At 36.4% G+C, this 16,936-nt stretch overlaps 1 protein-coding gene and 1 pseudogene across 1 annotated transcript in view; one reads left to right on the top strand and one right to left on the bottom strand.

Annotated features, from left to right (window-relative positions):
* The window catches only part of spef2 (sperm flagellar 2), a 37,076-nt gene that overhangs the window by 1,070 nt on the left and 19,070 nt on the right, over positions 1-16,936 (bottom strand). Inside the window, exons 19-35 of the mRNA XM_051696331.1 lie at positions 16,291-16,421; positions 14,563-14,690; positions 14,002-14,140; positions 13,483-13,620; positions 13,214-13,371; positions 11,991-12,077; positions 11,741-11,861; positions 11,309-11,435; positions 11,106-11,231; positions 10,033-10,171; positions 9,443-9,672; positions 8,492-8,598; positions 7,848-8,030; positions 7,529-7,621; positions 6,599-6,769; positions 5,797-5,991; positions 5,576-5,698 (exon numbers count right to left, since the gene is read on the bottom strand). Of these exons, the coding sequence (XP_051552291.1) occupies positions 5,576-5,698; positions 5,797-5,991; positions 6,599-6,769; positions 7,529-7,621; positions 7,848-8,030; positions 8,492-8,598; positions 9,443-9,672; positions 10,033-10,171; positions 11,106-11,231; positions 11,309-11,435; positions 11,741-11,861; positions 11,991-12,077; positions 13,214-13,371; positions 13,483-13,620; positions 14,002-14,140; positions 14,563-14,690; positions 16,291-16,421 (2,396 nt within the window). The remainder of the gene's footprint in view (positions 1-5,575; positions 5,699-5,796; positions 5,992-6,598; positions 6,770-7,528; positions 7,622-7,847; positions 8,031-8,491; positions 8,599-9,442; positions 9,673-10,032; positions 10,172-11,105; positions 11,232-11,308; positions 11,436-11,740; positions 11,862-11,990; positions 12,078-13,213; positions 13,372-13,482; positions 13,621-14,001; positions 14,141-14,562; positions 14,691-16,290; positions 16,422-16,936) is intronic.
* Positions 33-5,228, top strand: LOC127440014 (serine protease FAM111A-like; annotated as a pseudogene).

Here is a 16,936-nt window from a genome sequence, read left to right as displayed (position 1 = left end):
AAATAAATAAATATGGGGGGGGGGGGGGGGTTTAGTTGTGACCAAAACTTTGAAGCTCCAAAAAGCACATAAAGGCAGCATAAAAGTAATGCAACTGCAGCAATATTATTATATACTCAGAAGTCCTGAATATTAGTAAAAAATTTTACAGTAACTTCACTGAAGAAAAAAAAGGAAAAAAAAAAACTTTCAACATACAAGTAATGTTTGATTCATTAACGCATGACAACCAATATAAACTTCAACAACCCTAACAGAAAACATATCCAAGCATTATGGCAGGTAAACAACTTCGCCAAACAGCTGAAAATCCATTAGGAGTGTAATTTCATGGCACGGCTGTCCTGAAAATGTCTGACTTAACAGCTTTTTCACTCGCTTCCCGCTTCCCCGATACTCAAGCAACACATCCTGTCCAACTTTTTTCCAAATAGAAAAAATCATGTTATCCACCACCACTGATCTAGAGTCAGTTTTCGTGTTTCACTAATAGTTAAGGTTTGGAATTACTTACAAGTGTGAGTCTTGAAATGTTCTGTTCAATAGCTTACAGTAGTGGACTTGAATACTGTCTGTATGAACGAATAACCAAAGTCACAACCGTATTCTAACATCTGTAACTATAGTGACAGAGACTAAAGTAATGGAGTGTCTATTTACACTAAGTGCAAATAACCCATCTTGTTGGCAGAGGCTATTTATACTATCTCCGCCCACCACTGCTCAGACCAAACTCAAGACAGCCACAACAGATTTATTTGGGGTCAACTGCTGATCAAATGAAGGTGGGCATATTTGAATTTTTCATGATGGGGCAGAGACGTTAAACTGGTTAGACGTTTAGTGGATTAAGAGAATGGATAATGAAGTGACTAATTGCACTCCAATAATCTGGTGGAAACACTCTGGACTACTGCACTCTCATGTGCAGCTGTAGTAGCTCTAGGTGTAATGATGGTATGTGCATGTATTGTCATGCTGAAGATCTGGGTTTAAATCCCACATCTTGTAATACTTTTTCCCCTGTCTCTACTCTTAATATTTCCTATAATACTTGTAGTAATAAATAAAAGAGATTCCTCGCAGTGATTTATTCACAGTGAATGTCGGGGACTTGAGAGAAGGATTTGACCTGGATCAAATTAACCATGATTTTACTGTAATAATATTGTAGTAACCATGTGTTTTGGTGGAAAGTATAGAGTTCTGATGTACTTACCATGGTGATACTACAGTAATATGTTGTTAATAGTACTTAGTTACCATGTTTAATTTTGTGGTTACTATGGTTTTACTAGAAAAATACCATGGTGATACTATGGTTACTGTAGTAAAACCATGGTTAATTTTTGTAAGGTATGGTTAGGGGTAGGGGTTGGTGTAGGTTGTCAGTGGGACTCAATAACACACTGCAGTGATGCCCCTATACTGTATATTAGTATTCAAACAGGGGTGTAATAGTATCTAGTGCAAATATAATTAGTGCAAACAAGATGCTTTGTGTTGCCTTTTACACTTTGTGTAAATAGCATCTGCCCTAAAGTAAATATAAAAAAATCATCAGATCCAACAGATCTTAACAAACCAACAGCAAATCCATTTTAACCGGGTGCAGAGTGCAGCATTTGAGTCACGTGGCTCAAGCCTAGACCATAAAACTGATGCGTGCAGCTCCGGTGGAAGAGATCGGCGACAGGAACTTGATGACACACAGCTCATATCTCTGTCGCCGTGAGTTAAAGAAACCCTCATGATTAACACAAGACGCGCTCATGTACAGTACAGTGTACTGTGGCTCTAACATTATATTGATGTTACAGACAACAAGTTGTCCAGTGCGGTTGTGAGTCCTGAAAATGTACGTGTGTCAGTTCAGTTATAGTGTGATCAGTGCAGTTGTCACTCTCGTAAATGACCAAACTGTGTGTGAACATTAAGCATGCAAATACAGGACTGACAGCCGTATTCTGCTGCTGTGTGAATGTGGCCAATCTGGCAATAGTTGCTGGGTGAAGAGGTGATAGCTGTGCTTTACTGTGAATAAAACACAGCTACTGACCAATCAGCATCCAAGATCAGTACTATCGGTTTCATTATCTAACATATAATAAGAGGCCTGTCTGAACAAGCCAATTGAGCATTAAGTGCATAGCCATTTCAGTGTTGCTCTAAAATTTGTCAGAAAGTGGCCCAGTTTACCTAAATTCACTCTTACTGTTATTGAATGTGGACTGCATGAAAACAAGTAAAATATTGTGGAGGAAAAAAGATTATTACTTTTATGCATTTTATTCATATTCATACTTGTTGACTTGGATAAATTTTTTCATACAAACAGCCATTTGGAATCTTTCTTCACATAAAATCTGGCCCACCCTCAACAACTGTTTTATTAATATATATATATCTATATTTTTATGAGTCAGTTGTCTCTGTACATTTCTGTAAAAATCTAGTGGAACTGAAACAGTGATATTGCAAACACCACTTGTTGTATTTGCCAGTTTACACAGGTAATGAAACAAATGTAGTGGTTCAATAAAAAATATTGCTTGTTGCAATAACCCTAAAAAATAAATAATATTGTTGCAATATATTAACATTACAGCTGGCTCAGATGGGTACAGAGGCTGAACAGAGACCAGATCTGCAGCAGGTATATCACGTAACACATACATGTTCAGTTACATGTGTTTGTTTGTACATGATAGATTCTTTTTCTGAATTTAACAGAATGCAAAAGGGGAACGCATCGATTTTAAGTTTCGTTATGACAGCGAAGTATATGGACTGTCATATAATAAATCCCAGACTGTGCTTGATGCTCTTGAAACAAGTGATGTTTTCAAGGAGACTGAAAAGAAGAACAAAGAGAAAGAAATAGTCATCAAAAGATCCAAAGGAGTAGTCCATGAAGCTGCTGTGAAGACAGATTTCCCCTGTTGTCTTTTTGAAAAAGATGAGTTTGTAGATATAACCTTCATCAAAAATGGTGGAAATGCACAGCCAAAAACACAACTTTTACTCCCTAGGGAAGACTTAGTAACCTTTTACGTCAAAACGACAGGAGGTAAGAATGTGAAATACGTAATGAAAAACAACGAACTGGGCAACACAGTTGACTTTGTGTGTGTTTACGCAATCAAAGAACATACATTGAAAACTGCTCTTGAGTGTGATGGACGATTCACAAATAAAATATTCCAGAAACACTGTGTACTCTCTGAAGGTCCAGCAAGGTTGGAAAATAGGACAAGGTATGAAATGTCACAGTCTGTTGAACATCATGATAAAAAGCAATTTGAGATCATTTGTATTGATGACAAGCTGACAAATAGCCAAAAGGAAGAAACTACTTTGAAGACTGAATCTAATGCAGCTTCAGCCACCGATCTGACAAAGACTGACCCAGCCCAGCATCCCATCAAAACTGAACAAGAAGAAACACCCAAAAACACAAAATCCAAAACATTTTCTGTGAAGAGATGTGTCCCAGGTTCCATTCCAAACTCGGAAGGGATTCTAAAAATTTTGCGTAATCAGTTTAAAGATTTACTGCAGACGCTAAAAGATCGAGAAAAACTCCGGGACAACACACAGGTCCAGAACTTCTTTAGAGCTGAATATGATAAAAGCGTTCAGAGTTTCTCTGAGGTGAAGAAAGTGAAGCAGCTTATGAGGCTGTGTGACTGGTGGTGGAGGACTCTGCCAGAGGAACTGGTTTCTTACTCTTCGACAGATTTATCCTCACCAATGCTCATGTTATTGGGGACTTTGACCCTTTCTCAAAGAAACTTTCGAAGTCCTTCAGAGCAGCTTTTGGATATGAAGATGTGGAAGCAAAGGACATCAAGCTTGTACCAATCAAGGAACAAGTTACAGCTTACTTTTATGGAAATAAAGACGTGGATATGCATCTTGATTTTGCTCTTCTTGAATTGAGCATTGATGAAATGACCGATTATCCTGAATTGCTGAGTCGTTTCAGCCTTGGCCCTACTCCTAACAGAGGTGGGATCTGCATTGTGGGACATCCTGGTGGTGGTGTGAAGAGAATGGACCCCTGCTTCATCATTCCAAGAGAGGATCGACTTGAGGCTGAAATTAAACACACATCTGAGAATGCCGATTTCTTTCATGTTATTACACAGCAGTGTATTGCAGAGAAATGGAAGGTGCATGAAAACCAGATGACTTATGACACTTGTTTCTCTCATGGATCTTCTGGCTCCCCAGTTTTTGATGAAGACTGTTATCTGATTGGTATGCACACTGGTGGATACGTGTACCCAGGAAAAGGAGGTAAAACTAGGAGTGTTATGGAATACGCTTATTCCATGCAGCCAATTCTGGACAAAATCAAAGAACAGACTACGGACACTGTTAGAAATACCATTGTAACTATCTTAGAAGGTAATAGCAATGCACCTGGGACTGCACAGCAACAGAATGAGGCAGAACAAGAGATGGAAGATGTTCAAGACTCGAGTCCTCATTGAAGCCTCCCACACATCACTATATCCATCTGTTTTGGGGAAAATAACTGCATACTGTAGCTCTCATTTCTGGAAGACCGAAATATGAGACTGAGATTTTAATTTTACTTTTCATATATTTTAAATATCATGCATCATATATTATAAGTAACACTGCAATCATGTTTAATGCTATGAATACATTTAATATAGATTTTTTCTTTTATTAGTAAGATTAAAATGATGTAATTTGATCCCTAAATACTCAAATTTGTCAACTGTCATAAATATGACAGAACAATAAAATCTATGTAATAAGAGATCACAATACATTATCAGGCTCTGCCTATAATAAAATAAGTATATCTCAATATAATAGATATATTTGTCATAAAGTATATCCCAGATCATGGTTCTTTATGCTTTAATATTTAGAAAAGACTAAATGACAGTTGCAATTTATGAATTTAATATTAATTTAATGCTTTATTACATATTACATTAGTGTGTAGCACATGTAATTAATATGTTGGTGATGGTGTGTGTTGTCTCTAGTGTTTACAATGTTTCAAAGCTCTTAGAATCCCCTTCAGTTTTGTGGGTCTGCAGAATTTTGTGAATGTCCTGCAAAGGAGAAATTTCATCTTTTTAGTTTTGTGGACTTAATGTTATTTAATCAATGGAAAATGGTAAAGAAATACACTTCAATTGTATTTTACATATAATAAATTAAAGGCACTGATTTATTTAAAATGGATGTCGTTTTTTAATGCAAGTAGAACTGTGGTGTCTGCAATGTTAAGAATTTCCCACAATGGTAATTTAAATAAGTCTAAGTGATTAATACACAACAAAACTCAACAATGGCAAATCTACTGTATCTGGTGCTATTATAACCTAGCTAAAGTAAAACCAGAAAACTTGTGATTTCTTGAGAGAAACAAGTTTCATTGCAAGAAGAATATGAAATATTGTTGAAAGCAAACAATAGTATACTGTACAACTGTAGTAGAAGAATTGCACAAACTAGTTCATTAATTAACTAGAAAGAAAGAGAGATCACACATTTATGTGTTAGTACAAGGAAAAGGAACACTTACAATAAGCAGGTACTGTGAGGAACCTTCCATTATGTCCTGCAGAAAAGGATGCTGGGATAAGATGGAGAAAGGAATCTTCTCCTCGGCCTTAAAGCCCAACTCCTTACACACCTTTACCAGCTCCTGAACACACAACATCACATTAAATACAGTCCCATACAGACCCTATACTGTAGATCATCAGTTCTCCAGAATGACAGATTGACAGAAGTGAGTTCTACCTCTCTGTATTCATCTGTGCTGCTGCAGTTCAGATGGAAGCGGTTTGGAAATGTAGACATAGGATTATTTCCATGACTCAAAACTCTGAGCACATCATCAACTGACACACCCTCTTCCTCTGACTCTGCCCCTCTCTCTTCCTCATCATCAGCATCAACCTCCTTGATCTCTGTACCCTCCATATACGGCATAGACTACAGCAATAATACAGCAGATTAAACCAAATACAAGTGGTCTAGTGAATCTCTCAAAAACACATCAGAGTGACATTTCACTCTCAAATGAAAATAAATAAATAATTTATAATTACTTAAAAGAAAATGAAGCTTATTTTTAGGACCATTGAGATTATTTTGCATTGTAACATTATTAAGCATATTTCTGCCCAAATTGTTTTACTGTTATTGACATTTTACAGCACATTTTTCTTACCGGTCTCACTTAATATTCTCATTTAACATTTTTGAAATATTACATTAAACATTTATTAGGGGCTAAATTGTTTGGTGAGGTGAAAATTACACCATGATTGTGGGACAGCTGTGATTTTTGAAAAATGTACAAACAATAAATATTTCACTATTTAGATTATTGTCATTAAATTGCCTTAATTGTCATTGAAACAATGTCACAATGCAAAAAAATCTTAATTTTCCAAAAACAGCAATCGAAATGTAATTTCTTTCTTTTGATTTTGGGATGAAATATGACCTAGATATGTTTTCACCTGTCAACAACATTACCCTCAGTTTAACCACAAATGTACCCACAAATGCTCCACATTTACATGTGTGTGTGTACCTGTATGAGGGGGCTGGTGTGTTTATAGTTTAGTGTGTGTCCGCTCATGAGGCTGAGTGCTCTGGTGAAGCCTTGAGCCGGTTCAGGATGACAGCAGAAATACAGCAGCATGTTCAGGTAATCCAGCGTCACTGGAGAGGTGTGTGCGCTCGCAAACAGAGTGAAGAAAAACTACACGCACAGACCAGTAAAAAACACACATATTCATACAGTTCATTGCCTGTTGAGAACGACTTTTGAGAAACAACATCATAGTTGCAATTAAAGTCATTATATCTATTCAGACTGAGATAGAAACGTAAAACATCCCAGCCAAAAAAACAAAAAAACATTAAACAGCAAACTAAGCTCAAAAATAACTCGTTATGAACTTCCCCAATGTCACAGGTGAAAGCATCAACATATGAATGTCCACATTTACAAGTCAGTGATGCCTATTGTGTGATCAAACACTTTGATTGCAATTAAGGATCAAGCCTTGTTTCTGACAGTGTGTAGCACCTACAGCTCTGCATCTCCTTCTGAAGGGTCCCAACATTAGAAATGATTGGATGAAGTTTATTTTCAATAAGATCCCCGATCATTTCAGTCTGATATCAACAGTTTGAGTGGAACATTTCAGCACTGTTTGTTTTATGAATCTGTCACAATATGATTCAGCCTTGCAACATGCAAAGGGCGTGTTTCTTATTGGCGCAGGAGGAAAAAAAGGGGTTGTTTCATTTTAATAGAGGGTGGAATGTGGAACATGGTCATAAAAACTAAAAAATATTAATACATATAAAACATAAAAACATAGAAAAATAATACTAAAATATATAATAATTCATTTTACTAACACTTTACTAAGTAGACCTCAGGGGAAGAAAATAATGCAAAAAATGATATGACCCTTTAAAGTCAAAAACATCTTTTAACATGCTGCATTACCTGCTTCAGATTGGCTTGTCTGTCAAAAGGCAAAGGTTCGGTTGGGTCATCAGGCACAGGAAGATCTCTTTTACTAGGAAACCACAATTCAACCTGATCAAGCAATAAAACAAAATAAAAGAAATTCTAATTGTACTGAAATGAAAGAGGTGTATGAATGTAGCAAGATGATATGGTTGAAGTTTGCTTACGTTAATTTTAGTTATAAAAATGCCCTGCGTAATATAACAATAATTGAATTATTTTACAAATCTGTGTGTAGTTTATAGACTATTGCAGTAATATTCTGTGTAATGCATGTAAGTGTAATTGTGTAGACCTGTGTGTATTGTTCATGAGTGATGAGTCCAGTTCCTGCAGTGTCGATGGCTTTGTACCGCTGCAGGGTCTTTATCAGCTGATTCTGAGAGGGAAACGGCCACGGCAGAGCAGCACTGAGCAAGAACTGATGCCAATTCAACATCTCAGAGTCAGGAGCTAATACACACACCAGCTCAACAACCTACACACACATAATGACACATTTACATGTTAACATATTAAGATGATTGTAGAGACCAGTTGTGGTAAAAAATACTAAAACTGGGATTTTGATACAATCTTAGAAATCAAGTTTAATTTTAAAGATCCCATGAAATGTTTTGATGAGCATAGATTCCTATTTTGATGCAGGAAGATGATTAATATTTTAAATGTCATATTATATTCTTAGTAGTAAAACTGGCGTGTAGTAAATGAGCTCGCACTTGTTGAGCAACATCGCCAAGTACGGGCTAAAAAAGTTTGAATCTGGCTTGGGTTGTTTCACCATTTCACCATTTTGTCACCTTGTCATTGCTGCGTCAATAAATCTGTGAGGCGTGTGAGAAATATATATGGCCAGTACATTTTCTCATTTAGCCTATCATTGGTAGATTTGGGAAAAAGGTTTAGTTTTAGACACTGGTTAAAATCCAGGTGTACCTGTGAGGTAGTAAGATTCATCCAGGGTTCAGGTAGAGCACCGCTGCCCATGTGAGAAGACATTAAATCCTGCAGAACCTCACTCATCTCATTAGTGGACAACAGACCTACACATAAATGCACACATTAACAAAACCACACAAATATGCACAAAAAGCAAAATGAAAAAAAAAAAAAAAAAAAAAATATATATATATATATATATATATATATATAAATTGCTCTAACTTACCCTCACGTTGTTCCAAACCCATTTGACTTTCCGTAGAACACAGTGGGAGATGATTTTTAAGGTTCGTGCTGCTCTTTCCATACAGTTGAAGCACCAGTGGCTATCAGACACCAAAAAAAGCACCAAAAAGCACCATAAAACATGTCTTACAAGTCTTTCAAAGCCATAAGATAGCTTTGTGTGAGGAACAGTCAATGTAAAAAAAATTTATTCACTGAAAATATCCGCTGTAATTCTCAAAACTCATGCATACTTTTGTAAATTCAAATTGACACATTGCATTTGTTTATGAGACGCACAAGAACCAATGACATTTGTCATCACTGACGTCAAACCTGGTGCAAAACATCCTGTCGCGCATAGTTTATGCTAAAGAGATTTGAGAGCTACAGCAGAGAGGAAGATTTTTAGAGAAAGACGACACAAACCAATCGCATGGCTTCAGAACACTTGGTATATAGTTTAAAATTCATACGGACTACTTTTATAGCTTATTTTTCTCCTTTTTGGTGATTGATAGCCGCTGGTAGCTGTATGCTTTTACTGTACGGAAAAGAGCATGGTGAACATTCTTCAATATTTCTCCTTTTGTGTTCTTTGTAAGAAAGAAATTCACATAGATTTGAAACAACAAGAGGGTGAGTACATGATGCAAGAATTTAAATTTATGCATGAACTATTAATTTGTTTTCAGAAGGTAAACAATTGCTGATTCTGACCAGTAGGGGCAGCCTTGTGCAGCTGAGTGCAGAGGATGTTCAACTGTTGGACAGTGAGAGTGCTGTTATTGGGCTGCTCCAGCATCAGTGGACGTGGAGGGGGCGGAGGACTCGCCACAACTTGTGTGTCTCCATCAATGCAGAAATCAGTGCACTGAAGCACGAGCTCATGACGAATCTGAACAGAATTCTCAATGTGCTGCCGCACCAACTCTGTCAACTGGTCGATACTGGAAATCATACAGGATCATATTATGCACAATACATGTCACACTGCAGGACATGTAAACTTCCCAAAAGTGTTTCACGACACTTATGCTGATTTTGTTAAAAAGAAAAAACAATGTGTACAGACAGAACTATTTTCATTAATGTATTACTGTACTGTATTAATGAGAATGCACTTTTATGTATTACAATAATGAGAATTTGTGCAGTATCTGAAGTGTGCTTAATTTTCATGGAAGTAAGGTTACAACAAATGAACTTAAACCTAACCTCTCTGCATTTATTGGAATGGAAATAAAACTGTGCGAAGAACCCATAGTGAAAGTGTTTTCCTTCCTCCATCTACCCTTCATTGTTATCACCTTTTCATCTCAGACAGGAAGCGTGCTCCCAGCCAGTCGTCCATGTTCCCGTAAGTTTGCTCTGCTCTCTGCAGTAAACTGCTCATTGTTTTCAGTGCATGAGCCTTCACCAGCTCTAAACGCAGCGTCACTGCATGTTCTGCACACAAAACACATTCTTACTTTCTACACTGCTTTATTCCATGCAGTGTTGGAAGAAATGTGAATGCAAAATAATTAATGTAACATAATGATTTGTTTAGTGGAGAAATTATTATATATATGTTTTTTACATTTTACATTTTTTCAATCTTGTTACTGACTTTCAATTGCATTAAAATTACATTACCTGTGTTACACATTTGGGGTTTGTTCAAATCCCTACCCTTAAAGCAAAAGATCACCCAAAAATGAAAATTCTCTCATCATTTACCATCCTAGATGTGACTTTCTTTTTTTCTTTTCTTTTTTTTTTCCGAAGAATATTTCAGCTCTGTAGGTCCATACAATGCAAGTAAATGGTCACCAAAACTTTAAACCTCTAAAAGTACATAAAGGCAGCATAAAAGTAATCCATAAAACTCCAGTGGTTTAATTCATGTCTTCAGAAGAGATCTAATCAGTTTTGGGTCAAAGATTTGGTCACTATTAACTTGCATTGTATGGACCTACAAAGCTGAGATATTCTTCTAAAAATCTTAATTTGTGTTCAGCAGAAGAAAAAAAGTCGTACACATCTGGGATGGCATGAGGTGAGTAAATGATGAGAGAATTTTAATTTAGGCGAACTCTTCCTACAGACATAAATGATCCCGCAAACTGTGTGTCCAGTTGAGAAAAGGTGTCCTATATGACCATATATGATAGGATTTTCACCCGACTGACAATAAAACAGGCAAAAATAATAACTGACATGCATTGCAGGAGGGACCAGAGTCATATCGAGATCTACAGAATATCATAGAGACTTGGAGATGGGCTCTTTTGACTTAGGCCAGTTAGTAACAATCTGGCAAACTCTCATTGGATTGTGGTGGCGATGACAGGTTTGCACGGGAAAAATCTAGTTAGCAGTGTTCAGTAGCATAGTGTACCTTCATGTTCCAGTGCAGCTGTGAACTCCTGTCTGATTCTTCTCCTCACTGTCCTCCTCTTGGCCTCATCAGGGTTCTCCTCCACTGCGGGTTGAGGACTGGGCTCCTGAGAGGGCGAGGGAGCACCTAAAACAACACAAACACTTGAGTTAATACCTCACAGAACTGCAACTCAAATTGATGATAGATCAGAGTGTCTTCACCTTTCTTTTTCCCAGCTTTCTTTTTGTCTGTAGCAGAGTTAGAAGCCTGAGACAGTCTGTGAACAATCTGCTGCTGCTGCTCTTCATCACCCTTCTCTTCCTCTTGTTGCTGGGTTTCTGCACACACCTTGCACAGTTTTGTGCAAACACACACATGTACGTACACACACACACACACACACACACACACAATTACTCTTTTATTCCATAAGCAATCGCCCACTGATTTATTCTATTTTTTAAAGGATCAAATTGTTGATTCTTTTATTTATTCATACATGTTTAGACATTTCGTTTTTCCTTTTAAATTGATTTATTATTTTCTCACATGATTTTTGAGTGCTGTGAATTGACTACCATAATTTTCAGCTTCACAGCTAAAACATTTTATACATCCATTATAATCAACACAAAAACACATCTAAAACACACCATGTTCTTGACGGCAGTGAGTGCTGTCTGGTAGAACTCCAGCAGTAGTTTCTCATCAGGGCAGAGCAGAACCTGTTTGGAGAGTTCGTTGGAGGGAGCGGTGCAGGAAACCAACGGAAACCTGACAGCACAGACAAATCCAGTTATTCAACATTTATCAACATGCTTAATATTTTTATACACCCTCACAACAATTAAAAACACACACAGAAACAGCAGGGCACACAGATGCATGCACACACACACGCACATTTTAGATTTCTTCTTGTCCTCAATCTCTGTGTCTTTTCTCCCAGCACTCTTTGAGCGTTTCTCTGACGGTGCAGTAACTGAAGAGCTGAAATATAAAATAACAGAAAAGTTCAATGGATCTGATTATTTGACATTTTAACACATCAGACATGAGTATCTCTACTATAGTGTATTTACTTTTCTAAAACAGTAGGCGTTATGCAACTATTTCAAACAGCGCTATATTGTTGTCACATGACCTTATCATGAGCATGTTTAGTTCTAAAAGCGGTGGTCAGTTATCATTTTGGAAATACAAATGGTTATTTTGCATTAATAATTCAATTTTGTGTAATAAATGTCTTAACCTTTTCAGTCTAGATGAGTTGTGAGTTGAAGAAAAAATAAAAATGACAGTTAATAATAACATTTATTTTGTAACACTCAAAATGGAGTGTTGACAGTCAAGCACATTTCATTGTGGGATTCAGTGAAGTGTGTTCTGTTGTGTATGTATATTTGGTAAATGCAGTAGGTCATCACTCCATGCATACATAAAAACTGCATACTGTACAGAGTGTACATACTGCAAAAATAGGTATTTATGCTATTTCGAAACAGGGTTATAATAGTTTTGGATTTTTATTTATTTTTATTTCTATTTTATGTTCAGTTTTTCTTTCCATTTTAGCTTAGTTTTCACACTTTGTCTGTTTTGTCTGAAATAAGTTTCAGTTCAGTTTCCGTTTCCTCAGTATTTTCTACTTTCAGTTTAGTTTAGTTTTGTTTTTAGTATTTTATGGCTGCTATATGTAGCTGCAGTGTTTGTAGTAATATTTAAACATCTTTAACGTCATTAAATTTCTCAGTGCAGTCTTGTGTAACCGCTATCTAGTGTCTTGTGTATAAAACACAAATTTTTTTTTTTACTTGAGGTAATTTATAATGTGTTTTAGTTTGTTTTGGAGTTATGAAAAATAATTTGAGTTTAGTTTGAGTTTTTTTCCAATCATGCCAGTTTTTATTTTTATTTCAGTTAACAAAATGTTTTTCATTTGGTTCTTGTTTTAGTTTTAATAACACTGTTCCGAACATAGCCAAAGTAATATATCATGGCTTTATTATATTACAGACAGACAGACAGACATAGCAACAGAGCCCAACTACAGTGGTTTGAATACATATATTAATGTAATATGAGTGACATGATAATAAATGGTGATATGTATGGCTTCTTTTTACATTTTGGGCGCCTCTGGCTCGGTGTTGTCATCCCTGGTGATGTCAAGCAATGGGACGCAAGCGAAGTCAGGTCTGGATTCAGGTAACACGGATTTATACATCCCCGAATAATAATCTTTCATTAAACACACAGAGTCTTGAAACTTGCTCACTTCTATCTGCACACACAAACACAAACACACACATAAACAGATCCATTAGAATTTAAACTCATCCCAGAAGGCTATATTGTGTCCTACATTGTGTGTGTGTGTGTATGTGTGTGTTACCTGCATTAATGCAGAATAATGATTGATTAGTACAGCGGTATGATCATCTAACCAGTCATCATCAATGACACTTGCTCTCTCCTGCATGGACTCCTCTTTGCGTTTATCACAGATGTCCCACAGACGCTCTCGCAGGTCCTACACACACACACACACACACACACACACACATACACACACATATACAGAAACACAAACACACACTGATAAGACCACGAAAAGAAGCATCCAAGAATGAACACACATTCCATTGCAACTGTTAATATGAGGCTAAACTTATAGTAAATTTGTGATACAAATACTGTTTGTTGAAATTGATCACTTTTATATTTGTTGAAGCTAATCAACAGTTTGAAAACATTGCACCAAATGTTTTACAGGACTTGCACTGTATTAGAGTGTTTACCACTGACATGTGAAAATATGAACATGCTGCAAATTTGCGGCAATGTTTTCCAGAAGTTTGCGAAACACTTTTTTTTTTCTTTATAAGGGTTGAGAGTTTTAAATGTGTCTCACATCCAGCCTTTGATGGAGCTCTCCTTTGGTCTCCTCATCATCTCTGATGTTGTCAGGAACGTTGTTATAATCACGCTGCCACGCACTGACAAACTCCTGCTTCAGATCAGGCTTCTGCAAATGCTGCCTGAAATTCTCCCTGAAATATACAAACCAGCCTGATCTCATGAACATTTCGGGAACATTGCAACATTTTTGCAAAACGAAATTACGTGGTTCATAACAGGTTTGGCTGCAGTTTCCCAGGAAAATGTCCAGCGGGGGGCGCCAAAAGCAAGTGAAATGTTTTCGTAATCAGACAAGGTTTTTAAGGTGAATATTAGATTAGATTAGAGGTTTTAATGAGTAAAAAAGGTGAACAACACTTTGTGTAAAAGTGAATAAAATTCACAGTTGTTGTAGTGCCTCTAGTGTTAATTTTACCAGGAAATTTACAAAATGTACCGTAGTTATAGTAACATTCATTCTGAGACTAGGTTGCTACAAACACAAACACACGTTATACACTCATACGCATACACACTGATTCTTATTATACAAACTAAAGCACGGTTCTCTCACCGGATGTTGTAAAGGTGGTGAATGATAAGCTCGCGTTCACCGCGGAGGTTCTGCATCACTGTTTTGACATTAGTCACATATGAATTACAGGTGGTCTCCCAGTATGGCACAAGATACTGTGGGATCTCCTACGAACAGGTGACAAACATAACAGCAAACAACATAAACAGAAAGGGGTGACTTATCATTTTGTAATACTGATACCCCTAAAGATCCAGTTATGTTAGTAAAGATTCTTTAGTTTTTCAAAACCACTTCCACCTTTCTTTTTGACCCCACCCCTGTGGTAGATGCCATAACTGCACCATTATAACTGGAAAAATTGTCCATATTCATTGACGGCCATTCACAAGTAGCTGTGTATTCTGATGAAATAAAAAAGCAAGCACAATGCAAAAAAAATATTGTTTCTTATTCAGTATTTCTGTTTTGCTTTCCAATATATGTATCTATATATATATATATAAAAAGAGATATAATTACTTGAGAAGCGAAATGTCATAATACTTTAAGCTTTCTTTTAACAGAAATCGAACATATTTCAGTGTGATTATGCTTAAAACAACAACAAAAACTATATGTAAAATAAATTTTATTCAAGTTTATTTTCTTAACACGTTGGCAAATATCTTTTGAGTTTTAAGCACAAACCACAATAAATGTTGTTATATTTATCTGAAAACAAGACTTAATACCTTGTAATTTTGCTTTTCAATAATTTATCTTGTTTAAAGAATGTTTAGAGAAAAAAAAAAACTGACTGAGATAATAATTTTTGCGGTAACACTTTACAATTTGTTCCATTCGTTGACATTAGCAAATGCTGTAGGTATCATGAACTAACAATAAACAGTATATATTTTTACAGCATTTAGAAATCTTTGTTAATGTAATGTTAGTTAACAAAAACATAGTTGTTCATTGTAAGTTCATGTTAGTTCATTGTGCATTAATTAATGCCTATGTTGAAATTAACATTAAACAAGATTATTAAATGCTGAAAAGTATTGTTCATTGTTCTTTCATATTAACTAATGTTGTTAACTTATGTTAAGAAACGGAACCTTATTGTAAAGTGTGAAAATATTTAACTATACATAAAATATTTGTAGATGTTTTAAAAGTAGTCATGTAGAATGCATTGATTAAATTTTTGCAAGAAACAAATAAAATGCAAATATTTCATTATATAACAGCAGATGTTTGCCAGTAATTATATATATATATATTTTTTTGGAGAGCTCTTGAATGTGTGAAATGAACCTTTATTTTAACTAATAAGCTGATCTAATAACCCCATGATCTATCCTGCCCTCTCCCCATTACCTCACTGTGACTGGGTGGGACAAGTTTCTGATTACCCAATGAACGGCTAAGAAAAATTCCTCATGATATGTGCCTTTCCAGGGACTTTGATGGAAGGGTCAAAGACATAGTAAGTCTGATCTCCTCTGACCTCGGTAGATAAGCTTGGTTAGAACTTCAATGGGAGACCGCCTTGGAATATCAGGCTCTATAAGCGTGTTTACGTCCATACCACCCTGAAAAAATCTGAAAAAGTCCTAAACGAACAACATACTCAAAAGCTACAGCAATCCCCAGCCAGCCCAACAAAAATAATGGCTGTAAATTTGATATTTCCAAACAAACAAACTCTTTGAAAGTTATTTTGTTTAATGTTTAATAAGTATCTGCCAGAGAGAAGGAGCGTTATAAGTGTGTCAGTGCCTTGGGTAATGGTTCATCGACGAAGGCCCTCGCAGCAGATCTTGGGGTGGTTTGTGGAGCAGAACAGGCAGTTCCTGGACGGGTATGATCAGATAAGGAGGACTTTTTCCCAGAGTGACCCAGAGCTGACCCTGTGGGGCAGAGAAGAAAGCATATTTCACAATACAATGAGATTTGCATTTCCTGAAAGAAGTACCAATGCTTGCAAGGCAGCACAAGATAGATGGTGTTAAAGTTGTAGGTAAGTTTAGGTTTCATTCTTGGGTTCTGCGTCAATGATATGCAGCATAAGAGGTGCTGTAGGAGCCATTTACATGTTTTGCAAACAGTTTTGAGCAACTGTGTTTTACTTCTGTTTTTCTTGGCATGTGTGCACCCCCTACAGGAAAGTAGTATGGTGTCCATTGTATGACATCCTCATACCTCAGCATCAGTTCCCAGACTAATGGCTTTAAGTCTCAGGAGAAATACTGTCATGTCTAAGGTCTCATACGTAAGAAAAACAGCCTCAGACCCAAGGAATCAGACTAATGTCAAAAATGTTGAGTCATCATATTGACTATTTTTACTTTGGTTTCATAATATTTTTTCCCCCCTTTTTGGAGCTTGACAGCGCTTGAGAGTCTTGAGAGCCAATATTTACTTT

Source organism: Myxocyprinus asiaticus, chromosome 4, assembly GCF_019703515.2.
Source record: "Myxocyprinus asiaticus isolate MX2 ecotype Aquarium Trade chromosome 4, UBuf_Myxa_2, whole genome shotgun sequence".
NCBI classification, from domain to species: Eukaryota; Metazoa; Chordata; class Actinopteri; order Cypriniformes; family Catostomidae; genus Myxocyprinus; species Myxocyprinus asiaticus.
Note: the sequence above shows the minus strand (reverse complement) of the source record. Positions and strands in the feature narration are given on the sequence as shown.